The 12,500-nt window shown below is 45.8% G+C and overlaps 1 protein-coding gene across 1 annotated transcript in view; it reads right to left on the bottom strand.

Annotated features, from left to right (window-relative positions):
- Positions 1-12,500, bottom strand: part of LOC113814652 (G1/S-specific cyclin-D1) — an 84,534-nt gene that overhangs the window by 65,470 nt on the left and 6,564 nt on the right. The window contains exon 2 of the mRNA XM_070138884.1: positions 7,293-7,458. Within this exon, the coding sequence (XP_069994985.1) occupies positions 7,293-7,458 (166 nt within the window). The remainder of the gene's footprint in view (positions 1-7,292; positions 7,459-12,500) is intronic.

Genomic DNA, 12,500 nt, shown 5'->3' with positions numbered 1-12,500 from the left:
AGAAGAAGAAGAAAAACAAGAGAGAATGTCTTGTATCTTGGCGTCGAGAAGATGGCTGATGAGAGCTCTAAGGCCTGAGAATGACACACTATCATGTTACTTGGTGAGTCACACGTCCTGCCATTCTCTCTCTCTCTCTCTCTTTCGCTGTTTATCTTTCTCTCTTCTCTCGATCACCCTCCCCCTCAATCAATCTGTCTTTCACTTCTCGATCACCTCTCTCTCTCTCTCTATTCTGTCGACCTTCTCTCTGTTTATGTCTCTCTTCCCTCGATTATCTCATTCTCTCCCTATCTATGAAATAACAAACCCGTAATAAAAAAACAAAACCAACCCACACTCGCCAAAAAAAGAAAAAAAATCTATCTATATATATAATAATTATAATAATAATAAAAGAAAAAAAAGAGTCTATCTATGTATATATAATAATCATAACAATAATAAAAGAGAAAAAATAAAGGAACTATCTTTCTATATACATAATAATTATAATAATAATAAAAGAAAAAAATAGTCTATCAATATATAATAAAAAATAAAGTATCTATATATACAACAACAACAACAATAATAATAATAATAATAATAATAATAAATAAAGAGTCGACTCGACCCCCACCAGAAATCCTTACCTTTTTCCCTCTCAGCACCTTGTCTACCTGAGCCTCCCTTATTGAATTATTGCTTACGGTCACAGAACAACTCTCTCACGCGGCGTCTCCGTGATGGACGCGTTTATTATGTTAAGCGACCGATTTTATCTGCGCGGAAATTACTCTCCTCTCTCCAAGGTTACGAGAAATATAGTAAGAAAAATATAGGCTGTGGAAAGAGGGAGGGAGGGAAGGAGGGAGGGTGAGAGGGGGAGGGAGAGAGGGAAGGAGGGGGAGGAGGGAGGGAGGGAGGGAGGAGGGAGGGAGGGGCAGGGAGAGGGAGAGGGAGAGGAGTGGAGAGGAGAGAGCGAGAGAGAGCGAGTCAGAGAGAAATCAAAACAGACAGAGAGAAACAAAACAGAAATCAAGAAAAGAAATACAAAAAACATAAAAAAATAAATCAAAGGAATTGAACCCGTGAGAAAAATGCGAACCCTTCCAAAACTCCGGGTTCTGTACCAGCATACGTCACGGTCTCCGCCATAGCTGTTAGCGCATGCCATTCTGTCTCGTACAATAGTTCCTTCAACCGCAGTCACTCACAGACGCTCAGCCGCACACACAAACATTCTGCGTGTGAGAAAGCAGAGCAACGCTGGTAAAACTACGACGATAAATCATTGTAGTAATGAGTGTAATTAGATAGGGAGAGGGAGAGGGAGACGGAGAGGGAGAAGGAGGGAGAGAGAGAGAGAGGGAGGGAGGGGGAGAGAGGGAGAAGGAGAGGGAGAGAAAGAGAGAGAGAAATAGAGAAAGAGAGAGAAAAAGAAAAAGAGAAAGAACGAAAAGAAAGAAAGAGAAAAAGAATCAAATACAGAATACGACAAAAATGCGATGACTCCTTGAATAAGCTCATCCTGCAGCGGAATGCCCCATGAAAGGGCCATGACACCCGCGGGGTCACCCCATGTGCCGGATGATGCGCCACTAACGATCAGTGCCATGGACCCGAAGGAGGCGGGAAGTCTTGGCGGGAAAACTGCCTATGGCGTGACATTATGGCGGGAAATCCGCCTCCGACGTGACATTTTGGCGGGAAAACTGCCTCCGACGTGACATTTTGGCGGGAAAACTTTCGGAAGTGATATTTTGGCGGGAGAATTGTTTCTGAAGTGATACTTTGGCGAGAAAAGTATCTGAAGTGACCTTTTAGAAGAAAAATTGGCTCTGACCTACCATTTTGGCAGAAAAATTACCTTTGACGTAATAATTTTTGTTTAAAAGAAACCCATATCAATACACAAATATTTACGAAGAAATCAAAGCTGTCGGCCCCTCCTTCACTCTTCCCCCTCCCCCCCAAAAAAAATAAAAATAAAAATAAAATAAACTCACACACTCGCCCAAAACTTCCCACGCCCACGGTAAAGCGATTCCACCCCTTTGACCATCCCTGACCGCCCCCTCCCCCCCACCACACACGCCCACTCTCTCTCTCACACAGTCCTAAGAACCTACCACAATAGGCATCTAAAAAGGAAGAATATTTTGGGTCAAAAAAAAAAAAAAAAAAAAAAAAAAGCTCATTCACTCTATAAATCACGTGTGAGTGTAAGTACGTACGTATGTATGTATGTACGTATGTCTGTCTGTATGTGTGCACGTATACGTCTGCGTGTGTGTGTATGTGTGTGTATGTGTGTGTGTGTGTGTGTGTGTGTGTGTGTGTGTGTGTGTGTGTGTGTGTGTGTGTGTGTGTATGCGTGTGTGTGTGTGTGTGTGTGTGTGTGTGTGTGTGTGTGTGTGTGTGTGTGTATGTGTGTATGCGTGTGTGTTTGTGTGCGTGTGTGAGATATCCTTAGAGATAGGCCTATCAGCGATTACACAGGGTTACAGGTTCTTTCACCCGGGAAAGTTTTACGGTCCGAGGCTCAAAAATGCCTGGTGGTAAATCGATAAAAAATGGAAGGGGATAAACAGATATTAAGACTGAAATAACAAAACGATTTATAAGATGACAGACAGACGTTAAACACAATACGGTCAAGATAGATTGATTAAACAGTGGCTCGTGTTTTACCTATACGTTTGTAATCTATCTTTTCTCCGTTTTTTATTCTCTCTTTCCATATCCCTCCTTCTCTCTCTCTCTTTCCATCCTCCCTCCTTCTTTCTCTCTCTTTCTCCTCCTTCACTGCCCAATCTATTGATGTCTCTTCTCTCTTTATCATCTTTTTTTCTCCCCCCACCCCTTCTCTCTCTTTCTCCTTCCTCTCCCATAATCTCTTCATGTCTTTTCTCTTCCCATCCCCTCTCTTTTTCTCCTCCGTCTCCCATAATCAAGATAGATTGATTAAACAGTGGCTCGTGTTTTACCTATACGTTTGTAATCTATTTTTTCTCCGTTTTTTTATTCTCTCTTTCCATATCCCTCCTTCTCTCTCTCTCTTTCCATCCTCCCTCCTTCTTTCTCTCTCTTTCTCCTCCTTCACTGCCCAATCTATTGATGTCTCTTCTCTCTTTATCACCTTTTTTCTCTACCCCCACCCCTTCTCTCTCTTTCTCCTTCCTCTCCCATAATCTCTTAATATCTTTTCTCTTCCCATTCCTTCTCTCTTTCTCCTCCCTCTCCCATAATCTCTTAAAAAATCTTTTCTCTTCCCATTCTCTCTCTTCCCCCCCTCCCCCCCACGTCGAATCTATTGACGTCTGCATCTCCATCGACCTTGTACTGTACATCATCTTAATTAACCACAAAGACCGTCCTGCATCTCTGGAGATAAATACCACTTCAGGCGGCTAGATTGACGCAGATAATATCAAAGGAGGCCGCGGTTTAAAAAAAAAAAGTGAAAGAGAACAAAAAGCATTATCTGTTGCCATAAACATCTACGTACAGGTTAGGAGGCAAACGAACGCCGGTGAAAATGAATAACAAAGTCCAAGACAAAAAGCTCTTTAAACAAATATTCCTGCATGAACTAATATGAATCTCTATACCTTTTTAAAAAAATGAATGGAAGAGAATATAAACACATTAAACGTCCCCTATTATAAAAAAAAAAAAAAAAAATACGTTCGTACCCAACCACCATCGCGCCCCATTACATACCGTATCCCTAAGATGCCGACAATACCAACCTTCCTTTTTTTTCTTACCTCGTTCCTCATTCCTGATCATTATTTTCTTCCCTTCATTCTTCATTCTCTCTCACACACGCACATACACATTATACTTTTACTTTCGGCGCGATAGGCCTATAACTAAGCACCGCCGAGTGAGTGTTACCTGGTGATAGGCTCGTAGGTCACGGTGCCCGCCCCCTCCCCCCGCCCCTCCCCTTTATACCCATATGCCCCGCCCTCTGTGTTCTCTGGAGGACTAGGAAGAAGAGGAAGAGGAGGCGGAGGAGATGGGATTTTGGACAAAGGAGAGGAAAGGAAGGAGGGAGATAAGAAAGAGAGAGAGAGAGAGAGAGAGAGAGAGAGAGAGAGAGAGAGAGAGAGAGAGAGAGAGAGAGAGAGAGAGAGAGAGAGAGAGAGAGTGATAGAGAGAAATCAAGAAGCAGAAACAAAAGAAAAAAAAAGAAAAAAAAGAAGAAAAAAGAAAGCAAAATCCCCAAAAAGCGGAGACGAAGACGGAAAAATACGGAGAACGAAAAAGAGAAAGAGAAAGAAGAGGAGAAAGAGAAAGAGGAGGATAAGGAACACGGAGGGTAAAGTATGCGCGCCGGGCATTTGTGTCGGTGGCTCTTCGGCCTCTGAGGGCATTCCGGGTTTTTATTTATGAACCTTTATTATCATATTGGCGAGAGTATCTGTTGATGGTTATCGTATACTGATTTCTTACCTTTTGCGTGAAGTACATTTAGTCGAGGAGGTGGGAAAGAGCAGTTAAATGTATGCGCGTATGTGTATGCGCCGGTATGTATGGGTATGGGTATGTGCGTGTGTGTGTTCGTGTGTGAATGTGTGTGTGTGTGTGTGTGTGTGTGTGTGTGTGTGTGTGTGTGTGTGTGTGTGTGTGTGTGTGTGTGTGTGTGTGTGTGTGTGTGTGAGCGTATGCGTGCGCGTATGTGTTTATACATGTGTATGTGTGTGTTTATCCATATGTGAGCGCGAGTACGTGCGTTCGTGTATGTATGTACGCGTACGCCCGTGCCTTCGTGTATGCATGCGCGCACATACGCACGCACATAAAAAGAGAAAGACCTTTGTTGTGGCTTTGTTGTGAGGAGCGCTAAGGTCGCACGCTGATAAGATCTTCGAGGAATCTTTCAAGCAGACATTCGTCGCCTTTTCTTATTACGTTGTGGAAAAGGAGGGAGGGAGGGAGGGAGGGAGGGAGGGAGGAGGAGGGAGGGAGGGAGGGAGAGAGAGAGAGAGAGAGAGAGAGAGAGAGAGAGAGAGAGAGAGAGAGAGAGAGAGAGAGAGAGAGAGAGAGAGAGATAGATAGATAGATAGATAGATAGATAGAGAGAGAGAGAGAGAGAAAGAGAGAGTGAGAGAGAAAGAGAGAGAGAGAGAGAGAGAGAGAACAGACAGAGAAAGATAGGAACAGATACAGGAACAAATTAAATCATCCCATACCCACCCCCCCCCTCCACTACCCCCCAACCCCCCACTTACCATCACTCCTCTCCCCTTCCCCCTTTCCCTCTCCCTCTCTCCTTCCCCTTCCCCTTCCCTTCCTCCTCCTCCCTACCCCCTCTCCCTCCTCCCCTACCCCCCTTCCCCTCCCCTAGACATAAATTCATCCCAGCTGACACAGGTCTTGTCACCCTGGACGCGAGACAGGACTCACCGCCATCGTTGTTGCTAATTCCCTCCCTTTCTCCCTTTCTCCCTCCCCCCTGTTTTCCCCTTGAATCATAATCCCTCCCTTATTTCCCCCTTCAATCATCCTCTCTCTCCTTTTCGTTCCCTCCTCCCTCCCTTATTTTCCCCTTTAAATCATCATCTCTCTCCTTTTCCTTCCCTCCCTCCCTCCCTCCCTTATTCATCCTCTCTCTCCTTTTCTTCCCTCCCTCCCTCCCTTATTTTCCCCTTTAAATCATCCTCTCTCTCCTTTTTCTTCCCTCCCTCCCTCCCTCCCTTATTCATCCCCTTTGAATCATCATCCCCTCCCTTCCTCTCTCCTCTCCTCCCTGCCTTACCCCCCCCCACCCCCGATCGCGACGTCAGCCCCAAGGGAAAGAGTGACGCGACAGGAAGTCTGTCACCTTTGCATCGAGGAGACTGACAGCTGGCAGTGAGAGCAGGGCATTCCGCTGTCTCTCCCACGGGTCCTGCGTCTGCGTTCTGCTGTGCACCGTGTCTTTTCTGTCGCCCTCTCTCTCTCTCTCTCTTCATCCCCCCTCTCTCTTTCTCTTTCTCTTTCTTATGACCTGTTTCGATCTCTCTCTCTCTCTTTCTTTCTTATGACCTGTTTCGATCTCTCTCTCTCTCTTTCTTTCTTATGACCTGTTTCGATCTCTCTCTCTCTCTCTCTTTCTCTCTCTTATGACCTGTTTCGATCTCTCTCTTTTCTTTCTTATGACCTGTTTCGATCTCTCTCTGTCTCTCTTTCTCTCTCTCTCTCTCTTTCTTATGACCTGTTTCGATCTCTTTCTCTCTCTCTCTCTTTCTTTCTTTCTCATGATCTGTTTCGATCTCTCTCTCTCCCTTTCTTATAACCTGTTTCGATCTCTCACTCTCTCTTTCTTATGACCCTTTTCGACCTCTCTCTTTTTTTTTTCTCTCTACCTCATGACCTGTTTCGATTCCCCTCTCTCTCTCTCTTTCTCTCACTCTCTCTTCCTTGGGCCTTGTTCCCTTCTTTCCTCCCCTTCCTCTTCCCTCCATAGACCATCTTGATTCTTCTTCCTTTGATTTTAGTCCCTTGTTTCCCATCTTCGCTTCCTCACCTTAATCTCCTTTCTAGGCGTGCAAGAAGGGGGAAGTGCCAGATAGAAAAAAACACCAAAATAACAATAAAAATAAAACAACACGAGTGAAGAAGATAAAAAAGAGAGAAAGAGAACATAAGAAGGAATAAGAGCCAAGCAAGCAAGACAAGTGGGCGCGGAGGAGGAGGAGGGCGAGCGAAGAGGAAGGGAAAGAAGGAGGAAGGAGGAGAGGGAAAGAGCAGTGCTGACGCGGGTCGGCTGGCCTTGCGTGGGCCCGCTCACACACCCCGCCGCCGCCGCCGTCGCCGCCGCAGAGGCGGGGGTCACGCGGGGTCAGGCGCAATGTTGCAACATTCTCCTTTTTAAATGGCCAGATCCGTCGACCCAGCGCCCCGTGCACACGCTCGCGCGCGCTGGTCGAGGCCCAGTGCACGTGTTCCCTTCGCCGCACCTTCGGGGCGAGGGCGGCCGGGGAACGGCTCCTGGGGGCGCGGGGGGAGGAGAACGAAGGGGAAGGACACGCTGGCGGGAGAGACAGACAGACAGACAAACAGACAAAGAGACGGATAGATATAGAGAACCAGAAAGGGGGAAAACCACCCATAAAATCCTATTCAGAAAATAAAACACAACCAAAAACTCTAAACAAAACAAAACAAAAAAGAGACAATCCAACAACAAAAAAAGAAGAAAGAAAAAAAACAACAACAAAATAACGCAAAAAAACTCACAGAAAAAAAACACAAACACACACACTCAAAAAAACACAAACAAAGAAAACGGGAAAAAAAACCCTCGCCGTACTCACCCGTAGCGCAGACTGTGATAAAAAACGTTGCGTGCTCGCGGACCATACGCATTTGAGCTTCTGGGAGCTTGAGCTGCAGTCGCGCGATGATCTGGTCCAGGAAAGCGTGCGGAGTGATGGCCGCCAAGTCCCACTTGAGCCGAGTCAGGACCAACAACTCCCATTTCTGGAGGAGAAAGCAAGGGGGGACACGTTTAAGTTGGCTGCTTATGGGAATGGTAGTGTTAATGGGAATGGGGATAGGGAATGGTAGTGTTGATGGGAATGGGGATGGAAATAGGGAACGGTAGTGTTAATGGGAATGGGAATGGAAATAGGGAATGTTAATGTTAATGTTAATGGGAATGGAAATAGGGAACGGTAGTGTTAATGGGAATGGGAATGGAAATAGGGAACGGTAGTGTTAATGGGAATGGGAATGGAAATAGGGAATGTTAATGTTAATGTTAATGGGAATGGAAATAGGGAACGGTAGTGTTAATGGGAATGGGAATGGAAATAGGGAATGTTAATGTTAATGTAAATGGGAATGGAAATAGGGAACGGTAGTGTTAATGGGAATGGGAATGGAAATAGGGAACGGTAGTGTTAATGGGAATGGGAATGGAAATAGGGAATGTTAATGTTAATGTTAATGGGAATGGAAATAGGGAACGGTAGTGTTAATGGGAATGGGAATGGAAATAGGGAATGTTAATGTTAATGTTAATGGGAATGGAAATAGGGAATGGTAGTGTTAATGTGAATGGGAATACGGAACGGTAGTGTTAAATATGATGATGATTATAGTGATGATTATCATAATAACATGAATGATGATTGATGATGGTGGTGATTGATGATTGATATTGATAATAATAGAGATAATAATACGAATAGAAATAATGTAAAAATAATGAACCAATAATACTGACTATATTGCAAAAATCATAAAGCTAAGTCAAGTAATAACAATAGTGAGAAGGTAATAATAATAATAGCATGAAAATCAATAAAAAATAAGAGAGAGAGAGACAGAGAGAGAGAGAGAGAGAGAGAGAGAGAGAGAGAGAGAGAGAGAGAGAGAGAGAGAGAGAGAGAGAGAGAGAGAGAGAGAGAGAGAGAGAGAAAGAGAAAGAGAGAAAGAGAGAGAAAGAGAAAGAAAGAGAGAGACAGAAAAAGAGAGAGAGAGAAAGAGAAAGAGAGAGAGAGAGAAATAAAGAGAGAGACAGAGAAAGAGAGAGAGAGAGAGAGAGAGAGAGACATATGCAAAATGGCCAATGAATCATGCCACTGGCTGGAGGGACATCCGTTTTACGTGTCCCGTCTCACGCCCATAGATGGTAGGTAGATGGGCGGGTGGGCGGCCGAGGGCGAGGAGGCGAAGGCGTAGGGGAGGGGGGGGTAAGGGCGTGTGGGGAAGGGGGCGGAGTAGATAAAGATGGAGAATAAACGGAAAGAAAGAGAGAAGCGAATGGTCATGAGGACAATGAAAATGGGTGGAAGGAAGAAAGGAAAGAAATAGAAAAAGGAAGAGATATAAAATGATAAATAGATAAAACAGACAGATACGCAGGAGAGTATCAGCGTGAGAGGGAAAAGAACAGGGCAAGGGAAAAGACAGAAAGAGAGAGAGAGAGAGAGAGAGAGAGAGAGAGAGAGAGAGAGAGAGAGAGAGAGAGAGAGAGAGAGAGAGAGAGAGAGAGAGAGAGAGAGAGAGGAGCATCTATAATCACACAGGGTCAGTCATCCATCCGTTCACAGGCTGCCTCTGTCGCCGCCTCGTCCGGTGGCTGTGTGAAGCTCGACCTCAGTAAAAGGAATCACATCAGCACACAAACAAACAAACAAACGCAAACAAAACGCACACAGACAGAGAGACAGACATACACAAACACACAAACAAACAAACAAAACTACACAGACAGAGAGACAGACATACACAAACAGGAATCACATCAGCACACAAACAAACACACATACACAAAAACAAACAAACAAAAAGCACGCAGACAGAGAGACAGACATACACGAAAAGGAATCACATCAGCACACAAACGAACAAACAAACACAAAAACAAACAAACAAACAAAACGCAAACAAAACGCGCACAGACAGAGACACAGACATAAACAAAATGACAAGACACCAACACACACACGTACAGACACACACACACACACACACACACTCAGATAAACAGACCGACAGACAGACACACACTCACGAGGAATTCCCCCTCCCCCCCGCCCCATCCTCCTCCCCCCACTCCCCTGAGGACACCCTGAGGATGAAGAACCTCCTAAGCTAGGATGGGCGTCTATGGGCGTCATTTAAGCTAGGATGAGAGAGAGAGAGAGAGAGAGAGAGAGAGAGAGAGAGTGAGAGAGAGAGAGAGAGAGAGAGAGAGAGAGAGAGAGAGAGAGAGAGAGAGAGAGAGAGAGAGAGAGAGAGAGAGAGAGAGAGAGAGAGAGATAAAGAGATAGAGAGAGAAAGAGAATGAGAAAGAGAGAAGAAGAAGTAGGAATAATGATAGATAGGCAGACAGACAGATAAAGAAGGGAGGGGGTGAAGGCAAAAGTGCAGCGTGGCCGACGGGCGCAGCGACTATGGCGGAACGAGGGCGCTCTCCCACGCCCCACCAGCCCGTCTCTTCTCACGCCCCTTCCTTCGCTCTCTTCTTTCATTTAATAACTATTCTTCAAAGTTATTTACCTTGTTTTATAGTTCCATTTGACATGTAAACTGTGATTACGCTCGTGTGTTTTACCGCATTGGAATAACCGATTGAAAAAGTTCTGAAAACCGATGCACGAGCCGGAAATAAACGTCCTCATACAAGGACGATGAAATAATTAACGAGTGCTAATGGGGCGCAATGCATAATTGCTACCTTTCGCTGCCATGCAATCAGCCTTCATGATGCGCTCCCCTTTTTTCTTGCAACCTGACACGTGCAGCTGCAACGTCTTGCATCCCTAATCAACGCCCTCTCATCTCTAAAACGATACCTGGATCTAGAGAACGTCAACATTCCCCCGCGAAAATCAGGAAATAAAATAATACCTCCAGAGCAACTAACACAAACAAACAAACGAGGAAGAAAAAAAACACCAACAACGGAAACAAACAAACCAAAAAAAGACCCAAAAGAGAATAAAAACAAGAAAGAAAGAAAGAAAGGACAGGGAGAGGAAACCGGAGGAAGAATTGCCCGGCTGCAGGATACGAGCGGGGTGCTGCCATCGACGACCCATACTCCGCCATCCATCACGATCCACATACGACTGTCACGTGACGTCACTCTCGAGGGGGAGGGGGGAGGCAAAGGGGGGGAAGGGAGGGAGGGAGAAGGGGAGGGGGCAAGGGGGTAGGGAGGGAGAGGGAGAAGGGTTAGGGTAGGGAGGGCAGGAGGAAGGAAGTGGGATAGAGGTAGAGAGAGAGAGAGAGAGAGAGAGAGAGAGAGAGAGAGAGAGAGAGAGAGAGAGAGAGAGAGAGAGAGAGAGAGAGAGACAGAGAATGCAGGAAAGAGACAGATAGACAGAGAGAGAGAGAGAGAGAGAGAAGAGGGAGACAGAGAGAGAGAGAAACTATAATAATGAGATGGTCATTGGATTAGCGAACTAGCTTGAAACGACACAACGAAACATCTCAAGGACGTTATGTTATAGCGTATGCAAATTAGGGCGTCTTCCTGTGGTGAGTGTAGTCCGTCCTGTTCTGTTTCTTTGTCTCTTTCTCTTTCTCATTTCAACATTCTCCTTCTTTCTTTCCTTCCTCTCTCTCTCTCCACCTCCTCGTCCTTCTACTGATTCTTTTTTCTTAATTTCCTTTTCTTTGTCGTCTTCTATCTCTTCCTGTTTTTTACTTTTTCCCCTCTTCCCCTTCGTCATCTTCCTCCTCCTTCGTTTTCATCTTCCCTTCCCTTCCATCTCTTCCTCCTCCTCGTCATCTTTCCCTCCTCCTTCCTCTTTCCCCTTCTTATCTTCCCCTCCTCCTCCAATTTCTCTCCTCTCTATTCCTCCTCCGCTTTTCCCCTCCTACCCTCCTCCTTCCCCTCCCATCCTCCACTTTCCCTCTCTATCCTTCCTCCTCCTTCCCCTCCTATCCTCCCTCCTCCTCCTTCCCCTCCTCCACATCCGTCAGACACGATGATAGTCAGAGGTTGACGTCCGCGTGAAGGAATGAATGAGCTTAAATCCATGACATTTCCAACTTCTCTTTCTTCCCCTGATCTCCTCCCCCTCCTCCTTCCCCTCAACCCCCTCCCCCCCTCCCCTCCCCTCTTCTGATCCTTCCCTGCTTCGATTGACACGGAGAGAGAAAGCGAAAGAGTGATAGAGACGGGAAGAAAGAAAGGAGGGAAGGAAGGAGGGAGGGAAGGAGGGAGGGAGGGACGGGGATAGCGAGAGAGAGAGAGAGAGAGAGAGAGAGAGAGAGAGAGAGAGAGAGAGAGAGAGAGAGAGAGAGAGAGAGAGAGAGAGAGAGAGAGAGAGAGAGAGAGAGACGGCGGCAAGGGATGAGATACGAGATGAGATGCGATGAGATAATACGAGATGAGATGCGATAAGATTAAAAGCTGACGAGGACAAGCGCCATAAAAGCCCATTTTAATTCATGACAATCTTACACAAACACACGCACACGCACACACTCCTTCGACCTTCCTTCCTAACTCCCCCTTTGCCTTCTGTTTCTTCCGATCATGGAAGTAGCAAAACGGACGATAATAAGAGACACAAAAGATAAATAAGAGGAGCAAAAGAAAAACGGGAAGACATCGCCCATTAAATGCCTTCTTAGTAGATTCGCGACGTCGCTGTTCGTGACTTCAGTAAAAGGTGTTTCTTCACTTCAACCATCACCTCCCTCACACTCTATCAATCTGTCTCTGCTTGTTTGTCTCTATTTCTCCTTTTCTGTCTCTCTCTCTCTCTATCAATCTATCTATCTGCCTGTCTGTTTGTCTGTCTCTCTATCAATCTATCAGTCTGTCTGTCTCTCATTCTCTGTCTATCTGTTTATCTCGCTGTCTCGATCTATCTCTTTCTCTCTCGCGTACACATGAAACCCAAACAAACCATCAAGCAAACATCACCACCCCCTCTCCCACCCCTTCCCCCTCTCCCCCACCCCAGGCGAGCAACGAGAGCGCGACCCCGCCAGCGCCGCCTCCGAATCCACGCAGTGCCAAGGTGCCACCCGACAACAGGGCCACGAGCAGAGTC

This window comes from Penaeus vannamei, chromosome 25 (assembly GCF_042767895.1).
Source record: "Penaeus vannamei isolate JL-2024 chromosome 25, ASM4276789v1, whole genome shotgun sequence".
In the NCBI taxonomy this organism is placed as follows: Eukaryota; Metazoa; Arthropoda; class Malacostraca; order Decapoda; family Penaeidae; genus Penaeus; species Penaeus vannamei.
This window is presented reverse-complemented; position numbering and strand designations above follow the sequence as displayed.